A 12,289-nucleotide genomic window follows, 5' to 3' on the forward strand; every position below is an offset into this window, starting at 1 on the left:
TGATGGAACCGCCGAGCAATCCCCCTTCGTCCGCATGTCAGTCACCTGGAGAGGCTCAGATGTGATCACAGCTGGCAGGCAGGAGGAGGGGCTTACTTTGACCTCTGCCTCATCTTTCTCCTTTTACGCTTCAGCCTGTTGGAAAACAGCAGCTGTCAGTAAAACACTCAATAGCACAAGGACTAAGATAGTAACAAAAATTGTTAAACTATAATTCAGTAATACTAGTTATCGAGATTATGACCAAAACTGGACAGCCCTGTGATGCCCATCAATATCGGACCAATCATGTAAATTTCCCTTCAGCTGTTAAGGACAGGACAGGAGTGTTTTCTATTTAATGATTTTTATCACCACCTAGACCAAGCGAGTTTGTGAGTACATTGACGTGTATTCATTTTGTAAACCTTTTTAACAGTGTTCCCTCAGTTACAAACCTGTACATCTTTAAATTAAACACTGACACTGTACAAACTTGGCTGAAAACTGAATTTCAGTTATTGGAGTAATGCTGCTCAGGAACTATATAACCCAGGTCATTTTCAGTAGATATAATTTTCCCTGCATCCAATTGAAACGTAGGGGCAAACAATTGTCAACATTTGAACAAGCCCAACCTAACATACTTTACAGTTAAAGCTCAATGATATCCACTAAATGTAAAATAAAACAAAAAAAAACCAGACTTCCTTCCTTATAAACCTGACTTTTCCAAAGCCTAAACAATTGTGTCGTCTAGCCTAAATTTAAGCAGCTTGGATTAGGGGGCTGACAAAGACATTTTCTTTGTTTATCACGATGCTTACCTGCGCATACGCTTCTTCCTCCACTGAAAAAAGGGAGAAAAAGCACAGTCATTAAGAGTACATCAAGACCACATTTGCGCCACTACTTGGACAACATGCTTACTGTGATGCAGACAGTTACAGGGCCTCAGAACATGCAGTACATGTTTGTACTAAAAAGCATTTCACAGTGGTGTTTGTCACGCTGCATGCAGATCTGTTTTCAAACACGCATGGCTGCCTGGGCTCAGCCAGCTAGCTACGGTGCCAACATTACAAGATGCCCCAAAGCAAAGCTTCTAGTAGTATTAGCATTTATACTACTATATGTAGCTAATGCCCTGTTATCACTTAAAATTCTATTAATATTTTAAGGAGCTGGGTAGCAGGGTATATTTAATGATATAAACACCAAGAGCTTAAGGAAGGAGCTCGCAGCATTAGCTGGCGCGGGAAGAGGACACAAACAGCTGAAATATCGATATTGGTTTGTTATCTCACCTTGGCTCTCATCGTGTGGAGAGGTTTCTGTGAAAATGAAAACAATTAGTGATCAGTAAGAGTGGATGACCGGTTAAATTAGCAGATTAAATTGGATCCTGTTAGCGGGGAATAAACTCAACATACCTCAAAGCGAGAAGAGCAACGGAAAGAGGATGTGACGAAGAAAACGAGCGGCTTTTAAAAGTGTCGTGACGTCATGTTCAGGCGACAGCTGAAGCGCCTCAGCTCAACGGGAAATGTAGTCCAACTGTTCAAATCGACGTACGAGCGAGCCAGGTGATATTTTCCAACCACTTTTCCTGCTTTCCAAAGGCGACGACCTTCCGTTGAGCACAAAATTAACCCTGCAGTCGAGTTGGTTTTATTGATTTTATGTTTTGTTAAGACTCGCATTTTTTAGTTTACATTACTAACACAAAATTACTGAATCAGCTGTTAAAGTCATAAATATTAATCATAGTAATTGATTATTAATTAATAATGCAATGTGTGTGTGTGTGTGTGTGTGTGTGTGTGTGTGTGTGTGTGTGTGTGTGTGTGTGTGTGTGTGTGTGTTGAAATACACATATTCATACACAATGGTGGACTAACACCAAAAGTGCAGGTCATTGTTCGTAGACCTTTCTGACACCTTTTTCACAAAATAGCCACAAACCTGCTTTGAAGATCCTGTTTTATTTCAATGTCCCTTTAGAAGTTCACCTGGATCTTTCATTCATTCCAGCTGTTTTACACGTATATTTTGAAAGTGTTTAGAAATTTATCTAATAACCAGTATATGTGTGTTTCTAAATCAAACCAAATTAACTTTAGATTATCATTGAGTTAAATAAAGGTGATTTAAGTGAATTTAAACATAGTTCTTGGTGCTAGACAGGCTGGTCTGAGTATTTAAGAAACTGTTGAACTACTGGGATTTTTCCACACAACCACTTCCAGGCCCTACAGAGAATGGTCCAAAAATATCCACAAATATCCAGTGAGCGGCAGTTGCCTGGGGGAACATGTTCTGTTGATGTCAGAGGTCAGACTGCTTCAAGCTGACATGAAGGAAATAGTAACTCAAATAAACACTTGTTACGATCAAGGTCGGCAGAAGAGCAGTTCAAACCATGAAACAGACTGACTACAGCAGCAGAACCACACTTATTCCCACTCCTGTCAGCTAAGAACTGGAAACTGAGGTTACAATTTGCACAGACTCAAACATTAGAAACAGCAGATTGAAACAACATCATCAGATCTGAATCAGAATCAGAATCAGAATCAGAAAGGGTTTATTGCCAGATGTTGAAGAGGTTTACAACATTAGGAAATTGCTGCGGTGCTTCAGTGCAACATACTGTCATAAAAATATAAAAATAAGAATAAGAATTAAAAGTGCTAAGTGGATAGATATATACATGATATATACATGAGTGCAGGTGGTGATCAGTGCCAAACATGGAATGATGCAGTGAACACAGCGTAGGGTCATGTGTTAGTGGTGGGAACAGTCATATGGTTATTGTTCATGTGTCCGACAGCAGAGGGGAAGAAACTGTTCTTATGGCGAGAGGTTCTGGTGCGAATGGACCGGAGCCTCCTGCCTGAGGGGAGCAGGTCAAACAGACTGTGTCCAGGGTGAGAAGGGTCAGCTGAGATCCGAGCTGCACGCCGCAGTGTCCTGGAGGTGTACAGGTCCTGCAGAGATGGGAGTCTGCAGCCAATCACCTTCTCAGCAGAGCGCACAACACGCTGCAGTCTCTGTTTGTCCCTGATAGTGGCTCCAGCGTACCACACAGTGATGGAGGAGGTGAGGATGGACTCGATGATTGCAGTGTAGAACTGCATCATCGTCCGTGTTGGCAGGTTGAATTTCTTCAGCTGCCTCAGGAAGTACATCCTCTGCTGGGCTTTTTTAATGACGGAAGTGATGGTGGGCTCCCACTTCAGGTCCTGGGTGATGGTGGTACCCAGGAAGCGGAACGAGTCCACAGAGGTGATGGGGGTGTCAGTCAGGATGATGGGGGGGAGTGGAGCTGTGTGCTTCCTGAAGTCCACAATAATCTCCACTGTCTTCTGGGCATTCAGCACCAGGTTGTTGTGGCTGCACCAGGACACCAGACGTTCAACCTCCCTCCTGTAGGCAGACTCATCCCCGTCCGAGATGAGCCCAATAACGGTGGTGTCATCTGCAAACTTGATTAGCTTGACAGACTGGTGGGTGGAGGTGCAGCAGTTGGTGTACAGGGAGAAGAGCAGAGGAGAAAGAACACAGCCCTGAGGGGAGCCGGTGCTGATGGTCCGGGAGTCCGAGACATTCTTTCCCAGCCTCACATGCTGCTTCCTGATGGTTCTCGAATACTGATGCAATATTTAGAATGCAGGGTCAGTACTTTGCATAAACAACACAAAAGCACAGCTTCGTTCTGTTGTGTATCAGCAGCTCAGGCTGCCTGTGGTGTAATGGCATGGTGGATATTTTCTTGGCACACTTCAGGCTCCTCAGTATCAGCAGAGCATTGTTTAAATACCACCGCCTACCTGAGTATTGTTTTTGACAATGTCCATCTTCTGACACCAGCTTCCAGAAGAATAACACATCATGATACAAAACTGTCTCAAACAGGATTCTTGAACAGTTTGTGTTGAGTTTCTGCTAATATCAGTATTTGCTTCATAGCTTAAAACAAACATTAAAAGACAAACAAAACGTCTAATTTTTGGACACAATCTGATGATCTTGATACTTTAGACTAGACATAATACAGCATTACCCCGAAGAAATGATGAAAGACAAGTGTATGAAAATGTTTTTTTATTTCATAGATGTAAAGGTCCATTGCCCACTGACTGAGCTACAAAGCAGGATTTTCCGATTTCCAACATATTCACCTGTTGACAAATGTGACCCAACATTATCCCAGATCTCAAAAATCAAACTCTGACCAGAGATGATCTGCATGGTCCAACTCCTCTGAAGACACCCAGAAGAGTTTACCTAAAACCTGATCAGCTTTAGCTGTCATGCTTCACGAGACAAATGATGTAGTAAAGCAAATCACTGATAGAAAAGTTTTCTTCTTTTTCCTTTTCCTGTCGTTAAACTGGAACATACAGTTATAGAGTTCTCTCTTTTCATAAAATTCAAGGGGAATGGCAGTAAATGTAGCAGTTTGTTCCCTTAGATCAAGCTGATTACAACTTTGTTGCCAGTATACTTAAAAATATTTGCTCTTCTGCTAATTCTGTTATTGCTTTTAAAAATCTAGTGTAGGTAAAACTTTGTAGCTTTAGCGAAAAATGTACTCCAGTCATTATATAGAAGAATAAACCTCCAATACATAAAATCTAAGTAAAAACCAATTTGTAAGCATGTCTGTGTTTCTCAGGTCCTGCAGTCAGATCATTTGTAGATTGTAACAATTAATGAGAGATAAAATTATAATTTAACCCTTTACTGCATGGCGTAGTTAAGAAATGTCTTAATAATCAAGTGGATGAAAAATTAGCACTTAAAGTGAGCTTTAAAGGCGGCCAATCAAACCTCTGGATTTCCACATGAATGTAAAAGTCTGTTAACACATCTCCTGAAATGACTTTGTTGCCAAAGAGAAATGTGGCAAATCCCACACAACATGATATGACGCATTAAACAAATATGATGCAAGTTTCTGTTGGTATAATTCACAAACCTTATGCCAGTTTACGCCCATTAATGCCCACTTGTAAGCCCCAGTCCACTCAAAAATAAAGTTTTCAGCTGCCAACAATACAAGTGTAAAAAGGACTAATATATTTATAAATTTAAAAGAAAAATTAACATTCAGCAACAAATTTACTGAAACCATCTGTAAAGATTCTGTAGGATCCTCGGTGCTGTAACCCTCTTCATGAATGCAGTAAAGGGTTAGTAATTCACACAGGAATGTCAAATATTTATCTGATGCCAATGCTCTTATGAAGTGATCAGTTTAATTGGCTATACTGAGTTGAGAATGGGCAGCGAGTTCAGGGAAGTTTGTCATGTTTTCTCTTGCATTTCTTTGGAGTCTTGCATGTGTGGAAAGGCAGTTTTCATTCTGCAGCTTCTGTGTCCTCAGTCGGCTGTCCACTTGCGTTTTCTGCTGTCTTTGAGGCCTTAAAGATCAAACGAAATAAGTAAATCAGTAAAAGGAGGCATTGTTGTAGATTTTAGTCCCATCTTACCATATTCCAAAATTTGTTCGGAATGACCCGATTATGAGGGCTTATGATCTAGTTACCGAACTCGTTGCTTTTATGCACCCGCAACACCTTATGAAAGAATCCTATCATTTTAATTTTATGTAAACGATTCAGATGCACAAAAGCTGAACGATATATATCATGACATCGTTATGTTGCCTAACAACCACATACCAATAAGATTCCCCCCATCAATTATGTACCCATAACACCTTTTAAAAGCATTATATCCAGGGGTGCACATAATTAGTCCGCAGGTGTGGATTCGCTGTCAAAATAAAAGACGCAAACCAGATAAGAAGTTGCAACGCGCGTTTGCATACATATTAAAGGCACTGTTTTTGTCTGCCAGAGTGGGATTTCACACCATATTCTGCACCACATCTCTGTGCGTTCATCATTTGTTGGAAGCCAGCTCACCTCTTGCAACCACTGTTCCGAGAATACATGCTTCTTTTGCGGTTCAGACTCCTTCTGACATTTCTTTGGAGGTGGAGGAACACTAAAGTAATTGCTTAAAGGAGTTTGCTTCTTTGATATTTTTAAGAGTGCTAAAGAAATGTCTGTCCTCCTCCAGAAAATCTTATGTACGCAAACGCGTGTTTCAACTTCTTATCTGGGGCGTGTCTTTTATTTTGACAGCGAATGCGCACCTGCGGACCACTTATGTGCACCCTGATTATATCCTTTTCATTTCACAGCCAAAAGCACCAACAGGCCAAACAATACCGCAGCATGAGCATACACGAGTCTTCCTTGAGTTCATCTCTGTCCACAAACTACTGCTAAACAATCAGGGCACTTACCACTTTAATTTCACAACAATAACATCTCAGTCAGCAAACACTAAATACAGTCATTTTTGATATTTCCAAACTGTGATATTTACCATATCAATATCAAATCACACCATCTGAAACATTAACTTATGAAGTCAGGTTTAAATGCATTGGCATGTACTACTGATAATAAAATATTACCTTCTTTTTCTTTTTCTTCTGTGTTTTGCGGCTTGCAGAGCTCTGTAGTAAAGTCTAGAGAAGAGACAACACAGTTTGACATGATGTGAACAAGACGTTTAATGAAATTGACTTATTGTATATATATTTATTATTGTTATTATCATTCTTACCTTTAGCTCTGGATCCTGAACTTCATGCTCTGACTTGTACAGCTCTGGGTCTAAAGGTCCGTTGGTGATTCTGTGAGGCCCGTTGGCCATCAGCAGCACCGTGAACTTAAACTGAGCTACAACCTCTCCTGAGAAGAAGATACAGGCGTAGGGTTAACAGCTTGTGAATAATTCAATCGTGTCTAGCAGAGAGCCAAGACGCTCACCCTCTTTCTCATGCAGCACACTGAAGGGCTGTAGCAACTCATGTTTGGCACACTCCACCACGCCGAGTCGGGCTTTGGCCTCATCCTCAAAAGCTCTGAATGAAAAATGGCTGTTAGCACCCAACTCGCTGTCAGCTGGCTACAAGTAAAGTGTGGTGTTCCCACCTGAGAGTGAAGGGCATGGCATCGAAACGTCGCTCAACCTCGCTGAAGAACGTACGAGAGGTCTTCATCTTTAAGCCGTACTGTTTACTCGGGTCCCTCTTATAAATCGTAGTCCTCAGACCCGAGTCTCTGGCCTAAAAGCAAATCGCATAGAACACAATACTTCAGTGCTGATTACTGGGAGCAGAATCATAACATTCATTCACAAACAAAGAAGAAAAACAACAAACCTTTCCTTCTCCAGTGCTGATTAACACATCCACAGCGTAGACTTCATGTACCTCAAACTCCGCCTTCTCATGGTCTTTTCTGACAATCAAGAGAAAGAGCAGGCAGTCAAAACACATTGCGAGCGTCAGTTTTATTCCACAATACAAACAGTCCCACAAAAATCATTCAAGTTACTCAGGAGGATCTCCCTCTAAATATTTTTCATTCCAATGCAGCACAACTACTGCTGTTGACATAGTCACACAGGCAGAAAAGCTGCGTACATGCACACCGTCACATTCTGGGGAAATGCCAATATTCAAAAATAATAACTTGGCCCATACCTACCCTGCACTGGACAGCAACACATTACATGAATATACATTTATGAAACTTTCTTTCTTTCTTTTAAATTCATGACTGAAAAAACTGTCACATAACCAGATTTTCTACAGTTGTACAAGAGTTAGCATCACAAAACAGATTTCTTGGGATTGCACTGGAAGGTGGATGAAGTTCAGCAGTGGGATTCTCCAAAACTGATCAAATTCAGTGGTGGGATAGCCTGAGCGAAAATGTTTGTGCAAGTTTGTCGTACGAGAGTCAAGCCTGAAGGACAAAATAATTGAAAGATCTTTGACTGTTTTCTGTCTTTACAGAGAACATGGATTTATTAAAAAAAAAGTCACAAGGCCATGCAGTATTTTATTTTATTTTTTTAAATCTTTTCAAATGACGTGGGCATTTGTTATGCACGGCTCAGTGTGCACATCTACCATCTGGTTATCATTTTTCTATCATCCATATTAAGCCTGCTCTTTCCTCTTGCATTCATCCCTAGCAAGCAGGCTCACCCACCCTCATAAATTCAGAGGAGACAGAGCAGTCTCTTTTGTAGGTGCGTTTGCTCCTTCAGTTGCTTTTAACAGTTTTGTTCATTATTACCTAAGCTGGGAGTTATCAGCAGGCCTGTTTCAGTTTTACTAGTTTATTAACATTATTTTTAGAAGATCAACCTGAATCCGAACCAGCCCACTGAGTGGTCGGTTCTCGGTCTTCCTCCTCTTGTTTGTTTTTGCGTTGGCTCCAGTTCTTCTTATTTGTATTCGATCTTTGTAAGTAATTATTTTTGAATATTTAATAGTGCCTGCAACTGCAGCAGCTTTGTGGCATCTTGTGTATGTTAGGTTCCTCTTTGATTTGGGAGACTAACATGCATGTTAGGTTAACTGACGGTTCTAAATTGGTTGTAGGTGTGAACACGTGTGTGAAAGTGTGTTTGTGTCTTTGTGATAGCTTCGTCATAGACTGGTGACCTTTTAAGGGTGTGCCCTCCCTCTCACACTGTTACAGCTAAGATAGGCTCCACCCAAACTATAACCCTGAATTGGACGAGTGGAAGAAAACTGAGGGAAATAGGGTGATTTTGTCTTTAGTTCATATTTATTGCAAAAATGTACCTTTGCTGGTCTGTTGGGTTCTGGATGATGGTCTTCTCTCCATCTATGACATGTTGCTTTAGCTGATGAGACAGCATACCTTTAAAACAAAGAGATGGGCGGAACCCATAAGCTTAAAACATGAACTGTTTCCATGAAAACATTCCCATACATCTCATTAATCCCACACATCATCATCTTGTTATGTGAAGACAGACAGCACATTAAAATACAAAGATTTTTATAGGAACTCACCCTCAATAGGTGTGCACTTGAACGACTGTGCGATCTTGTTCCAGGCTTCTGTCACTTGAGTGTTCTGAGGCAGAGAAAATTAATTACTTTCACATCCAAATTACATCTTTGTACGAGATAACCGTTAAAATACATGTGAGACTGCAAATAAGTTTATACCTAGTTTGTAGCAGAACTAGTCTATGATGGTATTCGAGCCAGAAAAATGTGGAGTAGCAAAGAAGAGTAGCAAAGAAGCACTACTGGAGCGAATTACACATCCATTAATTTTCTTCCACTTATCAAAAATGCATTAAAAGTAAGATCTGTGCCAAATTAATAATTACAAGTCATTTAGATGTTTTGATGACCAGAGCACACCCCTGCAGAGAATATTAGTCCTGATCACAGCTGACGTGGAAAAGCCTCATGAAACACTCAAACGTACCTGGTTACCAGGTTTCACGAGGCGTAGCGCTGCTTCTGCGCACAGATGAGCTGCTTTGATCACATCAGCTTTCCGGCCTGTGACGGGGTTCTCCTGCATATAGAAAAACAAAAAAAGACGACTTCAGGACTCACATGAGATGATACAAAACTGTGACCAAGGTGTGATATGTACATGTGTCCGCTTTTTTGTTTTTTCACCTTACTGGCTCCCACGATAAAACTGTGAGCAACATTGGCGATGAAGCCATCAACATGAACTCCGAGATCGCTACACAAAATCAGAAGAAAAGGAAAAACGAAAGAATTAAATAACTGTAGGATACAGATCATGCCTTTAATTAAGTGCTACCCGGCTGTCAAATGTACTAGTACTGATGCAGGAAGCAATCAAATCTACTGGGAAGGACAAAAGATCGTTCCACTTTGGAAAATTAGCTTAGCGAGGACTACAATAATAAGAGAAGGTCAGACAAAAATACACAATTTAATCTGCAATAAATGGAAGCTATAACCCAAGGTGAGTTTCTTTTTTGGCAGTAGATCAGCTGGAATATGGTGAAGGACTTATTATGAATTCAAGGCAACAGCATTACCGACTGTATTAAACTTTCCAGACGTGCCCAGCAAAGAGGTTAGCAAAGTGAGACACATTAAAAAAAACAAAAAGTGTAAAAACCACATCACGACACTTGAAGAAACATCTTTACAACACTGAATATCCACACACAGCACAAAGACATTACAGAGGACAAAGACATTAGTGGCAACGCAACAACTAAGATGAATCTACTTTCTTTTTCAAAGCCAAATACTGCATTTGAGAAACGTCATATATGGGATTTAGCGGATAAGATGGGCAGTAAAGCTAACATCCGGCATACCACCCGTTCTAAAAAGAAACCTTACTTGTCGTTTGCCACACAGCACACACAAGAGGCAAGACCATAGAGATGAAGGACACAATCAACAGCAAAGAGAAAGCGGAGCTATCACACAGAAAGTAGGGAGGACAATACATTGGGAGACTAGAGACACACGGGGAAAGGAGGGGGTAACATTATTACAGTGCATGGTGCCTACATTTTGACCAGATCCCCATCTTTAAGTGTGTAGTCAGGGTCACTCTTCAGGGGAGAGAAGTGGCAAACACAGTTATTGACTGAGACGCTGGTAGGAAACGCAATGCCTAGAAGAGGGAGAAGAGAACCACCAAGTCTTCATTTGGAAATTATCCACAAATGTAATCAAGAAAGCCATACAAGAATGGAGTATGGAGGAGTATATCACTTAGAAGATCTACTCTGTCACCATGCTAGTTTTTAAAGCCCCTTCTGCTATTCGAGTTACTCGATGCTGTGCGAAATGACACAGAAAACACTGCCAACAGTTTGTTCTACTGGATCTAATTTCCTTGATGTGTCCACCTCAGGAAAACCCCCCCAAAAAAACCAACAAAAAAAACACAAAAAACACAAAAACCCATAACGGGCAGATGCGGGCCTCACCTTTCTTCATTTCTTTTTCCTTCTTGAAGACCTTCCCGGTCTCCACCATTATATAGGCGTCACCTTTTTCACAGAGACTGAGCACTGACACCCCGGGTTTGGCTGCTTCCATGACCACACGGAGAGCCTCTGGATGAGACAGGAGGGAAGTCAGGCAGGTTGATGCATTAGCTCACTATAAGTTTTTTTTTCTGATTATGTTAGCATGCTAGACCTATGACAGCTGAGATAAGCTCCAGACCACCACTGTAACACAAACACAGAGTGTAAATATAAACTGTGGTGGCCAGGATATGCATTTAATGTACGTACTATGAGGTAGTGCCACAGCAAATATGTCCCATCTCCCGACTGCACTATCCATCCAAATAGATTAAATGGATAGGTTTAAGTTTGTTTTTCATTACAGCATTAATCTGACCAAGTACCTCGACCTAATTACTGCTTAAATTGTTAAATACAACCATACATCTTGTGCGATGTTTGAGATCTATAGAATGCAGGTGTTTCCTGTGTTTTCATCATATAATGGAGCAGTGATCATGAAACCACAATGTGCTGGTCGTTAAATGCACAAAGAAGCCTTATGTGAATGATTTTAGAGCAACTTTCATGCTGTCGACTGACCATGAATGGCATCTGTCACCATAAACGTATTTTAAAAGAGCTTCAGCTCGTGACCGTTTACGTGACATTTACAGCCGAACACCGGTCACCATTCTGAGCTAGCTGGTTTGTTAGCATCCCACACTAGTTAGTGACACAGACAGCTGCCTGTAAGAAACCCTATCGCTGCTGTTGGGTAACAATAGCAGAAAGCCGAGCAGTCGTTCAGTTATTCAGTTAAAAGCAGCTTTCAACCGACCCGGCTGCACCTGGTAGCTAGCTAGATGTGATAGCATATGTGTGCTTCGAATCTAAACCACATGGTTGCTGCTATAGGGAACCAATGTTAGCTGCTGTACGACAGGCCGAAAAGAGCAGGTCGTCACATCCAGTCACCGACAGTTACTCGCTGACATTAACTTACGGTTAGCGATGTCACCGCCCATCTTGTACTTGGTGACGACCAGATCCTCGGCTATAGTCTGTTCTTGCTCGTCGTCGGACATCTTGGCAGTGTAGTCTGAAGTCGCTAGTCGGCTCTGGACAGCGACAATTCCCCTCGGCTCGGCTCTGACCGAAGCTGCTACCGCAAGCCCCTCCCACTTCACCCTGACGTAAAGCGACCCCAGCCCGCCAATAAAGTCGCGCTACCAACTGTTTAAACCATAGCTGTGAAACATCCGACACGAGGGTCACGACCGGCTCGCCAAATGGTGTAAAAGCTAGTTTCTCTCAGTTTTTGGATAATAACTGTGGGGTGTTTTTTTTTGCTTCTAGCACCTTTTACAGGGTGTAACTGACTTCTCCCCCAGTTGTAGCTGAGAACAATGAAAAATTAATAATT

The 12,289-nt window shown here is 41.4% G+C and overlaps 1 protein-coding gene across 1 annotated transcript; it reads right to left on the minus strand.

Moving 5' to 3' along the window:
- Nucleotides 1-4,072: 4,072 nt before the first annotated feature.
- pa2g4a (proliferation-associated 2G4, a) lies at nucleotides 4,073-12,072 on the minus strand. The gene is made up of 13 exons (XM_040028770.1): nucleotides 11,870-12,072; nucleotides 10,840-10,968; nucleotides 10,415-10,520; nucleotides 9,533-9,602; nucleotides 9,333-9,425; nucleotides 8,906-8,969; nucleotides 8,672-8,750; nucleotides 7,232-7,310; nucleotides 7,002-7,135; nucleotides 6,837-6,931; nucleotides 6,631-6,758; nucleotides 6,479-6,532; nucleotides 4,073-5,411 (listed from the first exon to the last, which is right to left on the minus strand). The coding sequence occupies exons 1-13, from the start codon at nucleotides 11,949-11,951 to the stop codon at nucleotides 5,349-5,351; spliced, it is 1,176 nt and encodes a 391-aa protein (XP_039884704.1). The 5' UTR covers nucleotides 11,952-12,072; the 3' UTR covers nucleotides 4,073-5,348.
- Between the last annotated feature and the right edge of the window lie 217 nt (nucleotides 12,073-12,289).

Source organism: Simochromis diagramma, unplaced genomic scaffold (assembly GCF_900408965.1).
Source record: "Simochromis diagramma unplaced genomic scaffold, fSimDia1.1 OVJJ01000483.1, whole genome shotgun sequence".
In the NCBI taxonomy this organism is placed as follows: Eukaryota; Metazoa; Chordata; class Actinopteri; order Cichliformes; family Cichlidae; genus Simochromis; species Simochromis diagramma.